We start from the raw sequence: 17,471 nt of genomic DNA on the forward strand, positions 1-17,471 counted from the left end.
TCCAGGTATTTCACCATTTCTAAAGTGTGACTTTTTCCTATGCTTCCTAAGCCAATGGCAATTGACTTCCTTTTCAATTCTCCACATAGAGGCATGTAAAAACTCCTCATTTACCAGGTGATGGGACTTTCCCCTTGTCCGCTTGTAAAGATAATGATGACGTCCTCATGGAGGGACAAGCCGAAATGGGCAGCATTGATTCCTTTATTCCACCATTACCATTTTGGGACCGAGGAGGAAGGAATTTATATCTCCTTTTTAAACATAAAATAAATATATTTACATTTTGAATTGAGCAGTATCTGTACTTAGGAAGAGAAATTGTAATATCCAAAGAGGAGGAAGGAGATAGTGGGAGGAGAAACATGTCTCTTGTGTGATGAGAAGGCAAACAAATAATTAGAAGAAAGCGGAAAGAGAGAAACCATGTTAGGAGGGTAGGAAAATCATCCATTTAATTTCAAAACAGAGCTTTGTGAAGCTAAAAGGAAAAGACAATGACCCCAAATGTTTTTCTTATCCTGTTGGATGAATTCCTATGTATGTTCTATTAAATATACTATATCAGCCCCATTCAACCTGTGACCTATGAAGCTAACCACAGCTCTACAGTCAACTATTTTAGGCAGCTATGTGTTTTCAATTGCTCAATGTTAATCTTTTGAATATCAGAATAAAATAAAATCCTGGAGATTTATTAAAGCTTTAGAGCAAACATGTCAAATGCAAGACCTGTGTGCTGAATCCGGGCCACCATGTCATTTTATGTGGCTTGCAAGACTTTCAATGCCAAGCCAACATAGTTATAACTATACAGTTTTACAATTACAAATGGCCTTTGAAGGCAACCATAAGGTTGATGTGGCCCTTAATGAAAATGAGTTTGGCACTCCTGATTTAGAAGATTCCAGAGATAATGGTTGGCTACACATGGAGTGGTGAGTCACAATCTAAGATCAGCTAGTTGATTCAAGTTGCTAATTTTCCAAGAAGTAGCTCACATGGGGCACTACTTTCAAAGAGAAAATATGTGTGAAGTTATGGAACACATATTTTGGAAGTATTGGACATGTTTAGATAGAAGAGGCAATATCATAAAAACCAGTTCAGGCATTATTAAAACCAATTTCATACTGGACATAAGTGAGTGCCTAAATCAGACTTTTCCACAATTATTTTCCAAATACAGAAAGCAATGCTTCAGAAGAAAAAAGATTCTTGTTCACATGGAATCTTGACTTCCCCAAATTTTTATTCAGGTGGAGAGCTACCACACCACTTCATCTTCAGATGTATTGCTGAGGGTATTGTGACTGGATTCTCATTTTAATTCTGTCTTGAAGAAAGCATGGTTTGTAGTATCTAAGCCAGACCAAGCTTCTTTACTGATAAGTAAAATATTTTGGCATTTTTTTACAGTTGTATTTTCACTTCCCAGAATTAGAAGAAAAAATATTGATTTTTGGCTATGTTTTAATATGGTAAGGCTTTCACACTGACAAGTTTTCTTGGAATTTATCCTAAAGTCTTTCAGCATTCATTTAACATATTAACTGTTGCCTGCAGAGTCAACCACCTACTAATATGGTAATTTTACACACAATCAGCCTTCTTCTAATATCTCTATGGCTTTTTAAAAGGATGTGATAAACCTCTGTCGAAATCCCACATGAAACCATCAACTCTTTGTTTCATTTTGTCAAAATACAGTGGAGCTATTCCACATTATGCTAGGATATTAGTACCCTGCATAAGCATGTTAAATAAAGGAGATTAAGAGGTTTATATCCAGCTATATGAAATGGGAAACCATTTTCTTCATTAATACTTTCCTAACGATCTTCCACATCTAGAACTCACAGTGAAGCTCACACTTCTTTTGGTAACAGTACAAACCCTAAATTAGATCTCTATCACAGAACTATCTCAGTGTGGCTGCTCCTTTTGAAGTGACCCAGCACAGGAGATGTTGCAAGGCATGAAGTATTTATTTATTTATTTATTTATTTATTTGCTTTATTTCTATACCGCATTTTTCAGCCCTTAACAGGCGACTCAATGCGGTTTACATGGTACAATTATCAAACAGTGTCAGTGCAATTAAAACATAACAGTGCAACAAACAGGATCAACAGCATCAATCCACAACAGTTAACAATCAACAAGACAGAACAACAAAACAGACATAACATAACGCCTCAGTTGAAATCAGATCCGTTCTCATAATCCTTGTGCCATTCCTATGTTCCATTTACCGTCTTCCTATGATTGGTTGCACTGCTTAACCAAACGCTTGTTCATAAAGCCAGGTCTTTATGTAGATGATAAAATCAAGAATTTTCATGATGGAAGTTTTTAATTAGAAAGAATCTTCCTCTGGACTCATTATAAGTGCCAATATTCATTACATAAATGCATTACTAGGGGCGGGGGGGGGGGGTGTCACTGTATTTTTCTCAAAATCAACAATCTTGCCACCACGATTTTATCAGGTAGTGATAATTGCTAAAAAAAATCAATTTTTGATACTCAGGGCACTTCCACACATGCACTAAAATTCAGTTTTATGTGCCACAATGCACATCCAGCTAGAAAAAGCATATTTTAAAAAACTCACCAGAAATCAAGCCATAAAATCCAACAATGTATATTTCATACAGATCGGGAATCTGAGAACAAAAATGTGGTGCGCTGTGGGGATAGGCTAGTTCTGCAGCATTCAGCTGAAGAAACAAGATACACCACTTGGCCAGAAGGTAAACAAACATCTCCTTTCAGAGGGGAAACAACAACATTCCCATGGGAATTACCAGTTTCTTTTTCTTGCTTTGCTCTGCTTTTGTCTAGTGCTGATATTCATCAGGCAGGCTTTTTATCAGTGCATCATGCCAGATGGAATAAGAAAAAATATCAATTCTTCCACTGCATCTTTGTGGCCAGTGTCCCAACTTCCAGGTAGTTCTTGGTAGGCCTGTGTAGACACTGTGTTGTTGTAGGTTTTTCGGGCTATATGGCCATGTTCTAAAAGCATTCTCTCCTGATGTTTCACCTACATCTTTGGCAGGCATCCTCGGAGGTTGCAAGGTTGTGAAGATCTCACAACCTCACGACCTCTGAGGATGCCTGCCATAGATGCTGGTGAAACATCAGGAGAGAATGCTTCTAGAACATAGCCATACAGCCCGAATAACCTACAACAACCCAGTGATTCTGGCCGTGAAAGCCTTCGACAATACCTGCGTAGACATTCTGCAGGGAACCAATTCTCGTTAATCCATGTCCTAGCTTGTATTAAATGGCTTTGTAGAAGCAGTCTGAGATTATAGTAAACAGAATGCCACTTTTAAACTAATTCCCAAAATCCCTCTGCCTGTTTAGGGATTCAGTGTCCTCTACATGCTCTTCTAAGCAGAAAAATGAAATTCTGGATCCAATATAATGCAGCTTAGAACTGCGTTATGGTCAGTGTAGACTCATATAATACAGTTCAATTGCATTATAAGGGTCTACACTGACCATATGATGTATTATATACATTCCCCAAGTTTTGAACAAGATAGATTCTGTAAGTTTGTTCTTAAGTTGAATTTGTATGTAAGTTGGAACAGGTACTTTTTAAAGTGTAACTCCAGTCAAATATTAGCTTTGGATAGCAAAGGGAAAGGTTAACACTTTTGTGGGGTTTGTTTTGCTGTCTGTGCCCCTGTTCAGAAGATTTCACCTCACTTTCTGTCCCTGTGATATTTGGATTTTGAAACAAATTGCCTTGTTGTGGAAACAAGGATTGGTGATATGACAGTGAAGATCCATCCATAAATATTATGGCAAATGTCAAAAAAGGTGACCATTTCGGGTTTGTTTCACTCATTAGAGGAGTATATTTCATGAGGATCAAGGGATGAACTGAAATAAAATCATAGAATCATAGAATCAAAATCATATTCTTTCAATCTATATGAGATTGAATTGTGCCTCTTACTGTATAACATTCTTCTCCACATGTTGCCTTCATGGGAATGCTTTGTGTTCACAAAATGGAGGTAGTACAGGTGGAAATGTGGAAGACAGGGATGAAGAACAACAATTACCCTCAAGGTGTTTGGCCTTCAAATACTAAAATTATGAATTATTAAAATGCCTTGAAGGAGGAAAATCACTGAGAGATTTCTCCCATTTTGAGGCAGCTCTTCAACTGTCTTTATACATTTCAGCATCAAATGGTGTCTGTACCAGCTGAGACAAAAATGCTCGGAGCTTCCTGTCATCAGCAGCCTCCTTTTTGACAGTTAGTCCACAGTATCTCTCTACAATTTATCCCCATCTAGGACCTTGAGAGGAGCATGAAATAGTGATGGAATGAATCCCTCAGGCGACCAGAGAAGGAGGTGCTGCTCCCCATCATTTGCAGTTTAAACGCTGATCGCAAGACATGAGTAAAAGCAATTTCACAAGTATTACTGTCTCTTGCTGAGGCAGGTGTTACAGTCAGCACTCTATGCATTCCTCTACTCAAAAAAACTAGTTTAAATTGTGATGATTTCCTATTTCCTTGTTTCACACATCCTCCTGCATTCTCTTTCTGCATCACTCTAAGTACCTCCTCATATGTACCTTATTTTATGCAGTTTGATGGCATTTGGTGGCTCCAATCACACTCCAGTCAGCTACTTCAGGACTGGCTCTGTGGTTAGAGAGCTTCTGCCATCGGAAAAAATGGTTACAGAAGCCTACAACAGGCTCCCCATCTTTCCATAAGGAAAGATGGATCAGGCCACCAAAAAAGGGATTTCCCCATGTGATGAGAAAGGGGGAAGCCGCAAAGGAATGGAGCATGGGGTGGCGAGTCACAGCGGTTGCTTAGAAGAACTAGCCAATAAATCTGAGCTCACTAATGTACAAAACGAAGTACAGTAGAGGCTCACTTATCCAACATAACTGGGCCAGCAGTATGTTGGATAAACTAAAATGTAGGATAATATGCAGTCTTCCACTGTTACCCATCCAACGTGGCTATAGACACCTAGAATACTAACAACAGGAACTCAAAGGGTTAAGGCAAGGCAATGCCTTGGGGCTAGAGTGACCCAGCAGGAAGTTCCCAGATGCAGAAGAGGAGAGGGAAGGAGGAGAGGGAATCACAGAGGGAAGAAGGAAGGACACTTCCACTTCCTGTCCTGCCTCTTTTTCTCTTTTCCTCCCTCCTCCTCCTTGTCTTGGATTTTTAACTTATTGGGAATGGAGAGAGGGTTGGGGAGCAGTCCTTTAATTGAAGGAGAAATGCTGGAGGAAAAGAGGAAAAGAGAGGCATCGGATAAGACCGTCTAATAAGATGGAATGTCGTCTAAGCAAAAGTCGGATAAGCAAGACACTACTGTATTTGGACTACGCCACTTCCTTTTGTCCATGTTTGTGTTCCCACAAGTGTGCCTGTTGCTATTTCAGTAACATACAGAGCTCTGTTTTTCCTTTAAAACAAGCACCTAAAATAGTGGGTGCCTGATATAGTGACATCTTTGCTTTCTGGTGGTTCTGTATTTGCGAACCTTGTTTCATTTTTATTTTATTTAAAAAAACATTGAAATTATCTTCAGACTATATTTGTAATGTGCATGTAAAAAATAAATGAGTTTCATGTTTAGACTCAGATTGCATATCCAAGATATCTTATGTCCATATATGCAAATACTTTAAAAGTCCCAGAAATATGATACTGAAAGTACTTTGGGTTCCAACCATTCCAAATAAAGGACACACAACTGATATTACAAGCATAATTCTATTTTCACATGTAGAAAATGGGGAATGTGTACCTTGTTCAACACTAAAGCTATACTTTTTTCATCATTTATTCATCCAATTAAGAAGCTTTCCGACCAGGTCTTAGAAAAGTTACTTTTTTAAGAATTCTCCAGAGATGATATGGATATTGTGGTCCAGCTTCCAAATTTAGCTCCTGAACCCTGACAGTTACCAAGCTTGAAAAAAAGATAGTAAAGATAGTTATATTTTTCTCTGTTCTTTCCCATCCCCTCCCCCACTTCTGCAATTGTCCTGAGTGTTCAGAAACTTCATCCTGTGAATTCCATCTACCACATACCCACCAGCCACTTGACTTACACCCTGTGATGTTTAATTTAGACCAGTTCTTGTTCTGAAGGAGATTGGAATGGCTCCCACACTCCTCTCTTTCAGAAAACAACTAAAAACTTATCTATGTTCCCTGGTTTATGGAGAACTGAATATCTGGCTTTAATAGATATGGGCCCAAAAACACTTCAGGTGGAATTTATTTTAAGGGGAATTGTGAATATCCATGGTCAAGGTGGATATTATCTATAATATAAAACAAGCTTCCACCAGGAGAAGGTTTTTTATACCAGTTCCAGTGTCATGATAATGTCTTCTGAGGAAAGCCCATACAGAATTTTTTTATTATTTCTCCACAGATGTAGAGCCTTCAAGAATTATTGATTTATCATTAACTGATTCCAAATTAACTGTTATGCAAGACAATGAAATTTGGGACTATATCATTCTGTACTGTTGTGCCATTAGTATTTCACTTTAATAACCATGCATTCATCCTATGGAATCCTGGAGCTCTTTGGTAAAGAATTCTAAATACACATCCTTAAAAATGCAGACCTCAAGTTTCCATACGATGAAATCATGGAATCATAGTGGTATAATTATGTGATGTGGAATGGTCCAAGATTTTGCCCTGTGTCTTTGTCTACACTGAAAAGCATCCATAGAGGACTCCATAGTTGTTGGAAGAGGTTCACAAGCAAAGACAATGTTTCACCTTTCCTTCTCTTCTCCCACAATATTTTGATCTGAATCATTCCATGAAGCTGTTAGGAGAAAAGACAAGCTACCAATTCCACTTCCTGTATTCTTCTGTCCAGCTGCACCATCACAATAAGGTAAATATCTAAGGAGTTATTTAAAACAGAAAAATTGTGTGGGAAAAATAAGGGGTCCCTTATTAGATGTCTTTTTTAAAGGTTTGAAAGCCTGTCCCCTATGGAATTGGTAGGTATCTTATTGTTAAAAATGTCCCCCATTTATTTATTTACTTACCCTATTTATACCCCGCCTTTCTCTACCCCAAGGGGGATTCAAGACAGCTTACATATGGCAATTATTCAATGCCTTAAACACATACAACATTCAACTTAAAATTCATGGAATTAAAACTCATACATATTAAATATTTAAAAATTAAATTCAATATTAAAATCACACCATCCAAAAATCATAGTCTGATTTTTTGGAAGTTAGAAAGCTTTTCGTTCTATAGAAATTAACTAATATGTAAAAAAAAAATGTGTCATGGGAGCTGGACATGCTAAGGAGAAGGTTAAAAAGGAACATGATAGCCATGTTTAAAGGATGCTATAATAAGTTGGGGCAGGATTGTTTTTTGAAGTTCTAGGAACTAAGACATGGAGCAATGGATTCAAACCAAAGAAAAAGAGATTCCACTTGAGCATTAATATGAAGTACTTCCTGATGGTGAGAGCTGTTTGACAGTGGAATGTGCTGCCTTGGAGTGCGGCGGAGTCTTCTTTTTGGTTGGTTTTGAAACAAAAACTGGATTGCCATCTGTCAGGAGAGCCTTGATTGAGTATCCCTGAAATGCTGAGGGCCTGTGTGGTCTCTAAATCCTATGATTTTAAACACCACATTTTGGGATGAATGGACCTTTCATAAAAGCAAAATGTGTGCGCCAGGTAATTTGTGAATGTGGAGAATACACTTATTTTACAAAGAAATGTGTGGGTAAGTTAAGTGTAATCAATACTTTAATTTGCCATTTAAGCAGAACAAAAAGTGTTAAATAGCCCCTTCCTGACTTTCAACCCTGCAGTTTTGAAAGTCTCCAATGTCAACTTTGAAAACCTGACAACAATAATTTGGGAAGTAGCAAAATACTGTTCCTTTTACTGATCTTCTGACAAAAGTAGGCCACTATCAAATGGCCATAAGAACTGATCTTCATCCCTCCTGCTTAACAACTATTTTGGGCTCAAGTGAAAAGGGATTTTTGTTGTTACTGTGTATCTTCAAGACATTTCTGACTTAAGGCAATGCTGAGGCAAACCTATCATAGGATTTTCTTGGCAAGATGTGTTCACAGTGGATTTTCCTTTGCCTTTCTATGAGGCTAAGTGTGTATGACTTACCCAAGGTCACCTTTGGGTTTCTATGAGTGAGTAGGATTCAAAGTCTGGATTCCCAGTGTATTAGTCCAATACCCAAATCATTAAAAGATGCTGGAACTTGGATAATAGAGAGGATAGTTTCGGAGGGATATCTAATCAGTGATTAATCGCTATAGATCATATTCAAACATTTTTAATGGAGTCAAGATAAATATTACTTTGCCAAACCTTTCCTCCAAAATGTCTGCGGAGAATGGTTCATCAGGGTAGATAGATGAAACATGGCAAGGCATTCACAATGAAATAATTTGACACATCTGGTAGTTGGCAGTGAAACATGTAGAACATGAATGGAGTGAAGAATATTTGTATTACTAGTATATTTCAAGGAACCAAGATGCTTCATAGAATCATTGGAAGAGACCACATGGGCCATCCAGTCCAACCCCCTGCCATGCAGGAAAAGCACAATCAAAGTACTCCTGACATATGATCATCCAGCCTCTGTTTAGAAGCCTCCATATAAAAACCAATAATTTTGGCCCTAAACCTGCCCTCGACTTATACATGCATGTTATATATATATGTTTTTGTTTGTGATGGCAAATGGGAAATAATTGCAACTGTCAGTATTCTTTTTCCTTATTTACCAGTACAATTGCTCCTTAATAAGCCCATATTTAAGTCAGCAACCATAAAAACCACATTTCTCACACTAATACCACAACAAAAATGACTGCAATGACCTACCTGCCAATCAATACGAGTTCTCCAAGAACTGCCAAGCGCCTCATTGCCATGAGTATTCCTCTGACAGTCATGCCTTCACAGAAGCAAACGACCACTCTGGCCTTTGGCAACCTGTCCCGAAGCTTCAGGACCAGCTTCTCAAAGCTCTTCTCTCCTGCATTGCTGTAGATCTTGTCCGAATGAGCAATACAGAGCCCTTCTTGAGCAGCCAACTCTTTGAAAGCCTCCATGCCACTCTCACCATAATTTCCTAATAAAAGCAAAATGGAGGAATATGGTTATTGTTATTATTTCCTGCAATGACATTAGCAGCATCTGAGAATCTGCAAAATGTGAAAGATAATTGAAAAGTGTACACTTGAGCAAAGAAAGGGGCATCATCTCCTAATCATCAATGCAAACCTAGGCTACATCAATAGGAGTACAGTGTCTAGATAGAGGGAAGTTTGACTGCATTGAACTGTATTATATGAATACACTGACCATATAATGCAGTTCTGAACCGCATTACATGGCAGTGAAGATCCAGTCAGAGAAAATTCTGTAACAATCCCACTTAATATGACTCACCGAACATGCCTAATCAGTAACTGTCCTTTATTGAATATTTGCGGCAATGTTTATCTAGGAAAACATTATTATCTTTCCTTCAGAACTTATTTTTAGTTTCCCGCACCAAACTCAGATGGAGAACTGATACGTTACTGCTCAAATTATCTCGGTTACTATTACAAGGGCAAATACTGGAGAACAAGGGAGGCAAGTGTGATATGACTATACATTTCACTGCAATTCCTTTTCTTTAGTCCACCAGTAGCAGCAGCAGCCATAAACACACACACACACCCCAGAACATGTTTATAGAATGAGACTTTGGTGAATCTTAATTATTACTTTCTTATGGTAATGCCCTGGTTAGCTCTGAGAGTGAAGACGAGGGGTTGCTAGAAGGGCCAGTAGTGGAGTTGGAGACCAGCAGCTCTCCGCAGCATACCGAGCCTATCTTAGCTATTGCAGAAGAGGCAAATTCAGCAGTAGCCACCACTTTACAACAAGGGGAGCAAACAGAAGCCAGCACATCAGGGCAGGCTTATAAAGGGTTAAATGCACTGTCCCTTTTAGAATACAGACAAGAGTGTGCTGACCCATGTCTGTCTGCCTGATTAGCAAAGAAATAGGCTCTACACATGCAACATCCAAGAACATAGGTTAAAAGATTCTCAAGGCTTTAGGCTTGTCAAGACAATGGCATTGCTTCTTGGTGTAATTCTGATGCTCTTTGGATTATTGGTTTTGTTGATTATTGTACTCATGACTGCTATGTTTTGGTTTCTAACTTTGACTTCTGACTCTGATATTTTCAGACTGCCAACTTGGTTGATCTTGGACTTGAATTCTGGTTTGTGTTTGTTCCTGAAGGAACTCTGAAAACTCTTTTGGTGTGACAAAAACTTGGATTCAGAACTTGGGCTTTATCTTGCTCTCAATGGCTTGTGTGAGTGTGTGTATATAAAAACTAGTAGCCTACAGGGACTTCAGCATTTGAGGCTGCTTCTGTTAATATACTGGGACTTATTTGACTCTTTAGTTGCTTGGAAAAAATTTGCTTATTTAACAGGGACTTGGCATAGCATGACAGTAAACAAAGGATGGTAAATGTGAACACTTGGAAGAAAGGCAGAGGGAGGAAAGAGCCACAAAGGTTAACCAAGAAGTTGAGCATTTTACTTACTCTTGGGGCTTGTTAATGCTGAAGAGACAGAAATCAATGGTACTGCCAGCTGTTAGGGCACTAAGAAGCAACAGTGAACTGGGAATGAAAAGCCCCAGTGTTCATATGAACAAGGTATCTTCTCTCGCGTCTTAAATCAATGCAAGAACATAATCCAAAGCATCCCTTCCACTGGTTTGAAACTCTCCAGTTACTCAACTTTGCTTGTCTGCTGTTTTGTTACCTTCTGTCCTGAAGGAATCTTCAAAAGTATGAACTACCTGAAAGCATTTCTCGTTTATTTCCTTTGGAATAAGAACAAACAAAAAAGGTTCAATTGATGTTCTGCTGGGCTTTATGACACTGGAACACATATCATCCCATGCAAGTGCTACATTACTACCTGTTTTCTTTTCTCTCTCTTTTTAAACATAACCCTTTGTGATAATTTATCGGCAAGGAGGGCATAATGATTCCCTTACCGGATGGTGACTAAATCATGGAAACATCGGGGGGGGAGGGGGGCACAAGCCTGCTAAATTTTCACCTCAGAGTTCTCTACTTCTAGTCCATGAACATTGACTATTCTTTTTTTTATATATATATGAATTTTTATTAGGTTATCTATAAAATACAACGAAAGAGGGGGAACACTCAAAAGAGGATAGAACAGTACAGAAAGAAGAAAGAATATAAAAAACTATACAAAAAACTAGAAAAATATATATATATAAAAATAAAAAAGGTTGACTTCCATCTCATCATCAGGTGTTGTGTCTCCAAAACCAAATTATTCTCATTGTAGGATAAAACTCTTAATTACTATCTTCTTTCTCGTAGTTGTCATAAAGTGTCCAATCTGTTCTCTTTATCGGATTTCCAGTATTTTTTTTCAACAAAAAAGTTAGTTCATCCATCTCTCTTATTTCTCTGATTTTTCCGAGCCATTCTTCCTTAGTAGGAATACTGTTCTGTTTCCAAATTTTTGCTAGGGTGATTCTGGCTGTCGTCGTAGTGTAAGTAAACAGTCTGTCCTCATTTTCTTGTAATTGTAAATCCAGGTCTGTAAAACCCAACAAATAATATTCTGGTTTCTTTTTAAAAACTCTTTTCAAAATTTTTTGTAGCTCTTCGTGTACCATAGACCAATACTTCCCTATTTCTTTACATGTCCACCACATATGGTAAAAAGTACCAATCTGTTGGCAGCCTTTCCAACACTTATCAGAGGAGTTTTTGTTCATTAATGAAAGTTTCTTTGGAGTGGTATACCATCTGTGGAACATTTTTATCCAATTTTCTCTTAAATCTGTTGCATATACATATTTCAGCTTTTTGTTCCACATCTGTTCCCATTCTTTAAATTGTATAGGTCTTCTTATATTTTCTGCCCATTTTATCATACATGATTTAACTTGTTCACATTCCGTTAGCCATTTTAAAAGTGTATTATAAATAACTGCGATTACTTTTTTCTTTAGATTCAGGATTTTATCCCAAATTGTTTCTTCCCAAGTAAAGCCTATCTTATTATCTTGTTTAATATATTCTTTCATCTGTAAATAGTGCAGCCAGGTCAAGTTAATATTTTTATCTTTTAAATGTTGATAGGGTTTAATCTCCGTTGTCTTCTCTATCAAAATATCTTTATATGTTAACCATACTCTCCATCCCAATAGTCTTCTTTGATGTGCCTCCATTGGAGATATCCATAGAGGCGTTTTATTATAGAAATAGTTCTTATATTTCGTCCATACTCTTATCAAGGATGCCCTTACGAAGTGATTTCCAAATTTTTTTTCCTTTTTTTCTCTATCATACCACGTGTAGGCATGCCATCCTACTCGTAAGTCGTGTCCTTCTAGATTCAAACCTTTTTCATTTTCTAACAACATCCAGTCTCTTATCCACAACAGAGCACATGCATCATGATATGCTTTTAGATCCGGGAACCCTAGTCCACCTCTTGTTTTTTTATCAATTAGATTTAAATATTTAATTCTAGGTCTTTTTCCATTCCACACAAATTTCAATAATTCTTTGTTCCAATTCTTAAAAATTACTTGATTTCTGATTACTGGTATATTTTGAAATAGAAACAATAACTTTGGTAATATATTCATTTTAATTAGTGCTATTCTTCCTAAAAGAGATAGTTTCAGTGATTTCCAATTTTTAAGATCTTTCTGAATCTTGCTCCAAGCTAATTCGTAATTGTTTTTCAACAATTGTCCATTCTTTGCAGTTATCCAGATTCCTAAATATTTTAATTTTTTGACGATCTCCATTCCTGTATCCTTTACTATTTTCTCCTGGTGTTCCACCTTTACATTTTTTGTTAAGATCTTAGTTTTTCCTTTGTTAATTTTGAAGCCTGCCACTCTTCCAAATTCATACAACTTCTTTATCCAGTTCTCCAAATTATTTGTTGGGTCTTCTACAATTCCCAATAGATCATCCGCGAAGGCTTTAATCTTGTATTCAAATTTTCCTACTTTTACACCTTTGATATTCTTATCTTCTCTTATTTTCCTCATTAACGGTTCTAAAGCCATAATAAAAATCAAAGGGGATAACGGACATCCTTGTCGTGTTCCTTTCGTAATTACAAATTCCTCAGATTGTTGACCATTTATCCGTATTTTCGCCCTTTGTGCTTCATAAATAGCGTTAATTGCATTTATAAATTTCGCCCCCATATCCATTTCTTGAATTAAAATCTTGAAGAAGTCCCAATTTAAATTATCAAATGCTTTCTCTGCATCAATCGATAATATTGCCACTTCCTTCTGGTGGTTTGCTTCAAAATATTCTATCAGATCTAAAACTGTCCGGATATTATCCTTCATATATCTTCCTGGGAGGAACCCTGTTTGATCCTCCCCTATCCAATCTGTCAAAAATTCTTTTAGTCTTGTCGCCAAAATATTCGTAAATATTTTATAATCTACATTCAATAAGGAGATAGGTCTATAATTTTTGATATCTTCTGGTATTAATCCTTCCTTATGAATCATTACTATTTCGGCTTCGTTCCAAGAATCTGGAATTTTTTGATGTAGTAATGCCTCATTTAGGACTTTTTTCAGTATTGGTAATACCGTTCCCTTCATTGATTTATAAAATCCAGCTGTAAATCCATCTGGGCCTGGGGCTTTATCCGGGTCCATTTTACTCACTGCTTTATCTATCTCTTCCTCCGTTATTTCTTTATTCAACTTTTCCCGTATTTCTTCGGGGATTTTTTGTAATCTCAATTGGCTTATGTACTCAGTAATTTCCTCTTTCTTTATTCCATCACTAGTATATAATTTACTATAATATTTTTTGAATTCTTCCATAATTTCCTTATCCGTCGTGAATATTCTATCACCATCCATTATTTTCGTTATCTGTGTGGCCTGTTTCTTCTTACGAACTTGTCTTGCCAGCCATTTCCCAGATCTATTCGCATTCTCAAACATTTATTGTTTCAAAAATTTTAGCTCTCTTGCATGCTTTTCCGTCTCCAGACGGGATTTCTCCTGTTTGAGTCTTATTAATTCTTTATTCAATTTTTTACTGTCCGGTTTCTTCTTTAGTTCAGTCTCCTTACTTTCGATTTTATTCATCACTTCCTTCATTTGTCTATTTCTTTCTTTATTTTTCCTAGCTCCGTGTTGTATAAGGCATCCTCTTAATACCGCTTTCAACGCATCCCATACTACTTGTACTTTTGTCTCATCGATATCATTAATTTCTAAATAGTCCTTGATAATTTTATTGTAATGTACTTTGTCTTCCTCTGTCTTAATCAAATTTTCATTCAATCTCCATTTTCTTTGAAAGTTTTTTTGATTTATTTTTATTTCCAATGGACAATGATCTGAAATGTCCCTAGGAAGGATCTCCATTTCTACAACTTTAGTTGATAGATTTTTTGTAATCCATGCAAGATCTATCCTTGACCATGATTGGTGTCGGTGAGAATAAAAAGTATAGTCCATCTTTTTTTCATTTCTGGTTCTCCAGGTATCTTCCAAATCAAATTCTCTTTGAAGATCAAAAAATTTTTGCGGTAACAACCCCCCGATATCTCCATCCGCTTTTAACTTGTTCTTATCTTTTTTCTTGTCCATTACTCCATTAAAATCTCCTATCAGTATGAGCTCATCAAATTCTGCTTCTCTCAATTTTGTGGACAGGAATTGAATGAATTTGGTCTTTGGGCCATTTGGTGCATATATATTACATATGAGAATTTTCAAAGTACCCATCAAAATTCTAACAGCAACACATCTTCCCTCTACGTCCTTAAATACCAGTTCCGGTGCCAAATTCTCCTTTATATATGTGACTACTCCTCTTTTCTTCTTTTCATATGATGAATAGAATGTCTTTCCTAATTTTTTATTTTCCAAATGTGCCACATGCTTGTGGCAGATATGTGTTTCTTGTAATAATATAATGTCGCAGTTTGCCTTTCGTAGTTTCCCAAATATTTTTTTCCGTTTCTGGGGTGAGTTCAAACCATTAATATTATTCGAAAAGCATTTAATTTGTCTTTCCGCCATTTATCCGAGTAAATCTGTCTCTGGTCCTGCATCGCCAAGATTCAATTCCGAAATTCCTTGCGCAGTCACATCCGGTCCATAGGCTCCCTCTCCTAAATCTTCTAACATTGGTATACTGCTCCCTTGACTTTTGCTGAATCGTCTATACTCTTCTGGAGTCTCAATTCTTGGTTTTTTCTTCTCTTTGCCATTGCCATTTCCATTTCCCGGTGTCAATGCCTTTTTGTCTCCCTTTCTTTCTCCAGATTTTTCCTCTCCAGATTCCTTCATTAAATTTTCATAAAAGGCCTTGGCTTTCTGCTCCGTTGTCAACCAATATCTTTCTTCTTTATATGTTACCATAACACCTTCAATTCTTTCCCATCAAAATCTGATGGATCTTTTCTTAAGTTCGTCTGTAAGGAAGTAGTATTTTCTTCTTCTGCTCAATGTCGCTTGTGGATATTCTTTTAAAACAGCAATCTTGGTCTCTTTATAATAGATTGGATTTTTATTACTTCTATATAGCACCTCATCTCTAGTTTTTTTGCGTGTGAATTGAACTATCACATCTCTTGGTGTCTTATTTTTCCTTGAATAGAATGAAGATACTCGATACACTTGGTCTAACTCCATCTCCAGTTCATCCTCGTCACATTCTAGGCATTTTATAATCAAATTAGTCATCAATTGCTCAATATCCTCCTGTTTCTCTTCTTGAATATTTCTGAATCTTAAATAGTAGTCCATTTGTTTCTGAAGTAATTTTTCTTGCTCGATTTCTATTTTTTCCTTTTGTCTATCTATGCCCTTAATTCTCTTCAAAATATGGGATTGTGTTTCTTCCATCTTTTCCTTGCTAGTTTTCAGTTCCTTTACTTCTCCATGCAGCTGAGTTATATCTTTTTTTATTTGCCCAAATTCCTCTTCCATTTTCTTTTTCATACCTTGGAACTCTTCCGTCATATTTTTATAATTCTTTTCTTGTTTATTGAAGAACTCCTCTTGTTTATCCGCCATCTCTTTTTTTAATGAGTCTTGTTTTTCAGACAGTTTTTTGATTTCTTTCAGTATATTTTCCATATTGAGGCTGGTATCAAGTGATCCTCTTCTTAATTGTAGCTTTTCCTTCTCTTGTTTACCTTTTGATGACATCTACTTTTTGTTACTCCCAACAACACTTTCTAATACTTAATTAGGATTTCCTTAATTGATTCTAAATATTTTATTTTATTTAATCCAAATTTTATATGTTTATATGTATATATATATATATTTAATCTATATTCTTTAATTTTATTCAATATTCAATCAATTTAATTTATAATCAAGTTAATCAGATATTAATGATAGATACTTCAATCTAATAATAATTCAATCTAAATAAATCAATTGGTATACTTTAATATTCAACACCTATTCATTCAATTTAATATAGATTCTTATTTACTGCTCCTGATCGATTATCTCAAACCTATTTTCCCCTATTTGAATCAGTTACTTATCTTTCCCAATTTAATCTCCAGCCTTTCAATCTTCTTTAAATCTCCTTGACTGTCACGCTGCTTCTTTCCCTTTCACCCTTGCTACAATCGTCTGCTTCTCTTCCTGGTTTGTCGTCTACTTCTCGTCCTGGATCTAATCGCTCGTCTGCTTCTCTTCCTGGCTTATCGTCTACTTCTCGTCCTGGATCTAGGCCCTCGTCTGCTTCTCTTCCTCGTTCGTCTTCTTCTCGTCCTGGTTTTCTCCTCCGCCGTCTGCTTGTCTTCCCTATTTGCGTCTTTTTTCCCAAAAGAGAAGTATGCCGTTCTTGCCGCTCCGTAGCGGTTTTTCTCTATGGTTTTCCTTGCTTCCGCCCTTCCACCTTTCTTCTTCCAACTCCTCTTCCGCCCTTCTCCTTCTTTTCTCCTCCTCTTCCTTTACGTCACTTCCCTTTCCCCTCTTCGTCGCTTGCCACGCTGGCTTCAACTTTGTTTATGAAGAAGAGGGATCTCTAGCCATAACAACATGGCGCCAAGGTCGTATAGTCTTTCTTTCTTTTCTTTCCTCTATAGAAGGGGGGATAAGGGAGGGGGAGCTTGCTCTTAATAAGATTCCAAGCCTTCAATTTTTTTCTTTTCTGCTTCCAACCTCTCCTCAAGAACGGCAGCTTGCTTTATATCCTTCTACAATATTTTAATAGTTCGTTAATCCTTGATATTTTCTCTTATCTTAATCGTCCTTATAATCCTTACATCCTTTCTTTCCGGATTTAAATCAGAGTTCAATTGTTCACATCCACTCTTTCAAATTCTCTTTATCTTTCCTTTT

At 36.8% G+C, this 17,471-nt stretch overlaps 1 protein-coding gene and 1 long non-coding RNA gene across 5 annotated transcripts in view; one reads left to right on the forward strand and one right to left on the reverse strand.

Annotated features, from left to right (window-relative positions):
• GRM1 (glutamate metabotropic receptor 1) overlaps positions 1–17,471 on the reverse strand; it is a 231,509-nt gene that overhangs the window by 144,308 nt on the left and 69,730 nt on the right. For all 4 annotated transcript variants that reach the window (XM_060753514.2, XM_060753515.2, XM_060753513.2 and 1 more), the window contains exon 3: positions 8,919–9,168. In XM_060753514.2, the coding sequence (XP_060609497.2) occupies positions 8,919–9,168 (250 nt within the window). The remainder of the gene's footprint in view (positions 1–8,918; positions 9,169–17,471) is intronic.
• LOC137096557 (uncharacterized) overlaps positions 17,106–17,471 on the forward strand; it is a 41,054-nt gene continuing 40,688 nt past the window's right edge. Inside the window, exon 1 of the long non-coding RNA XR_010909536.1 lies at positions 17,106–17,179. This is a non-coding gene — a long non-coding RNA (uncharacterized lncRNA). The remainder of the gene's footprint in view (positions 17,180–17,471) is intronic.

Source organism: Anolis sagrei, chromosome 1, assembly GCF_037176765.1.
Source record: "Anolis sagrei isolate rAnoSag1 chromosome 1, rAnoSag1.mat, whole genome shotgun sequence".
Taxonomy (NCBI): Eukaryota; Metazoa; Chordata; class Lepidosauria; order Squamata; family Dactyloidae; genus Anolis; species Anolis sagrei.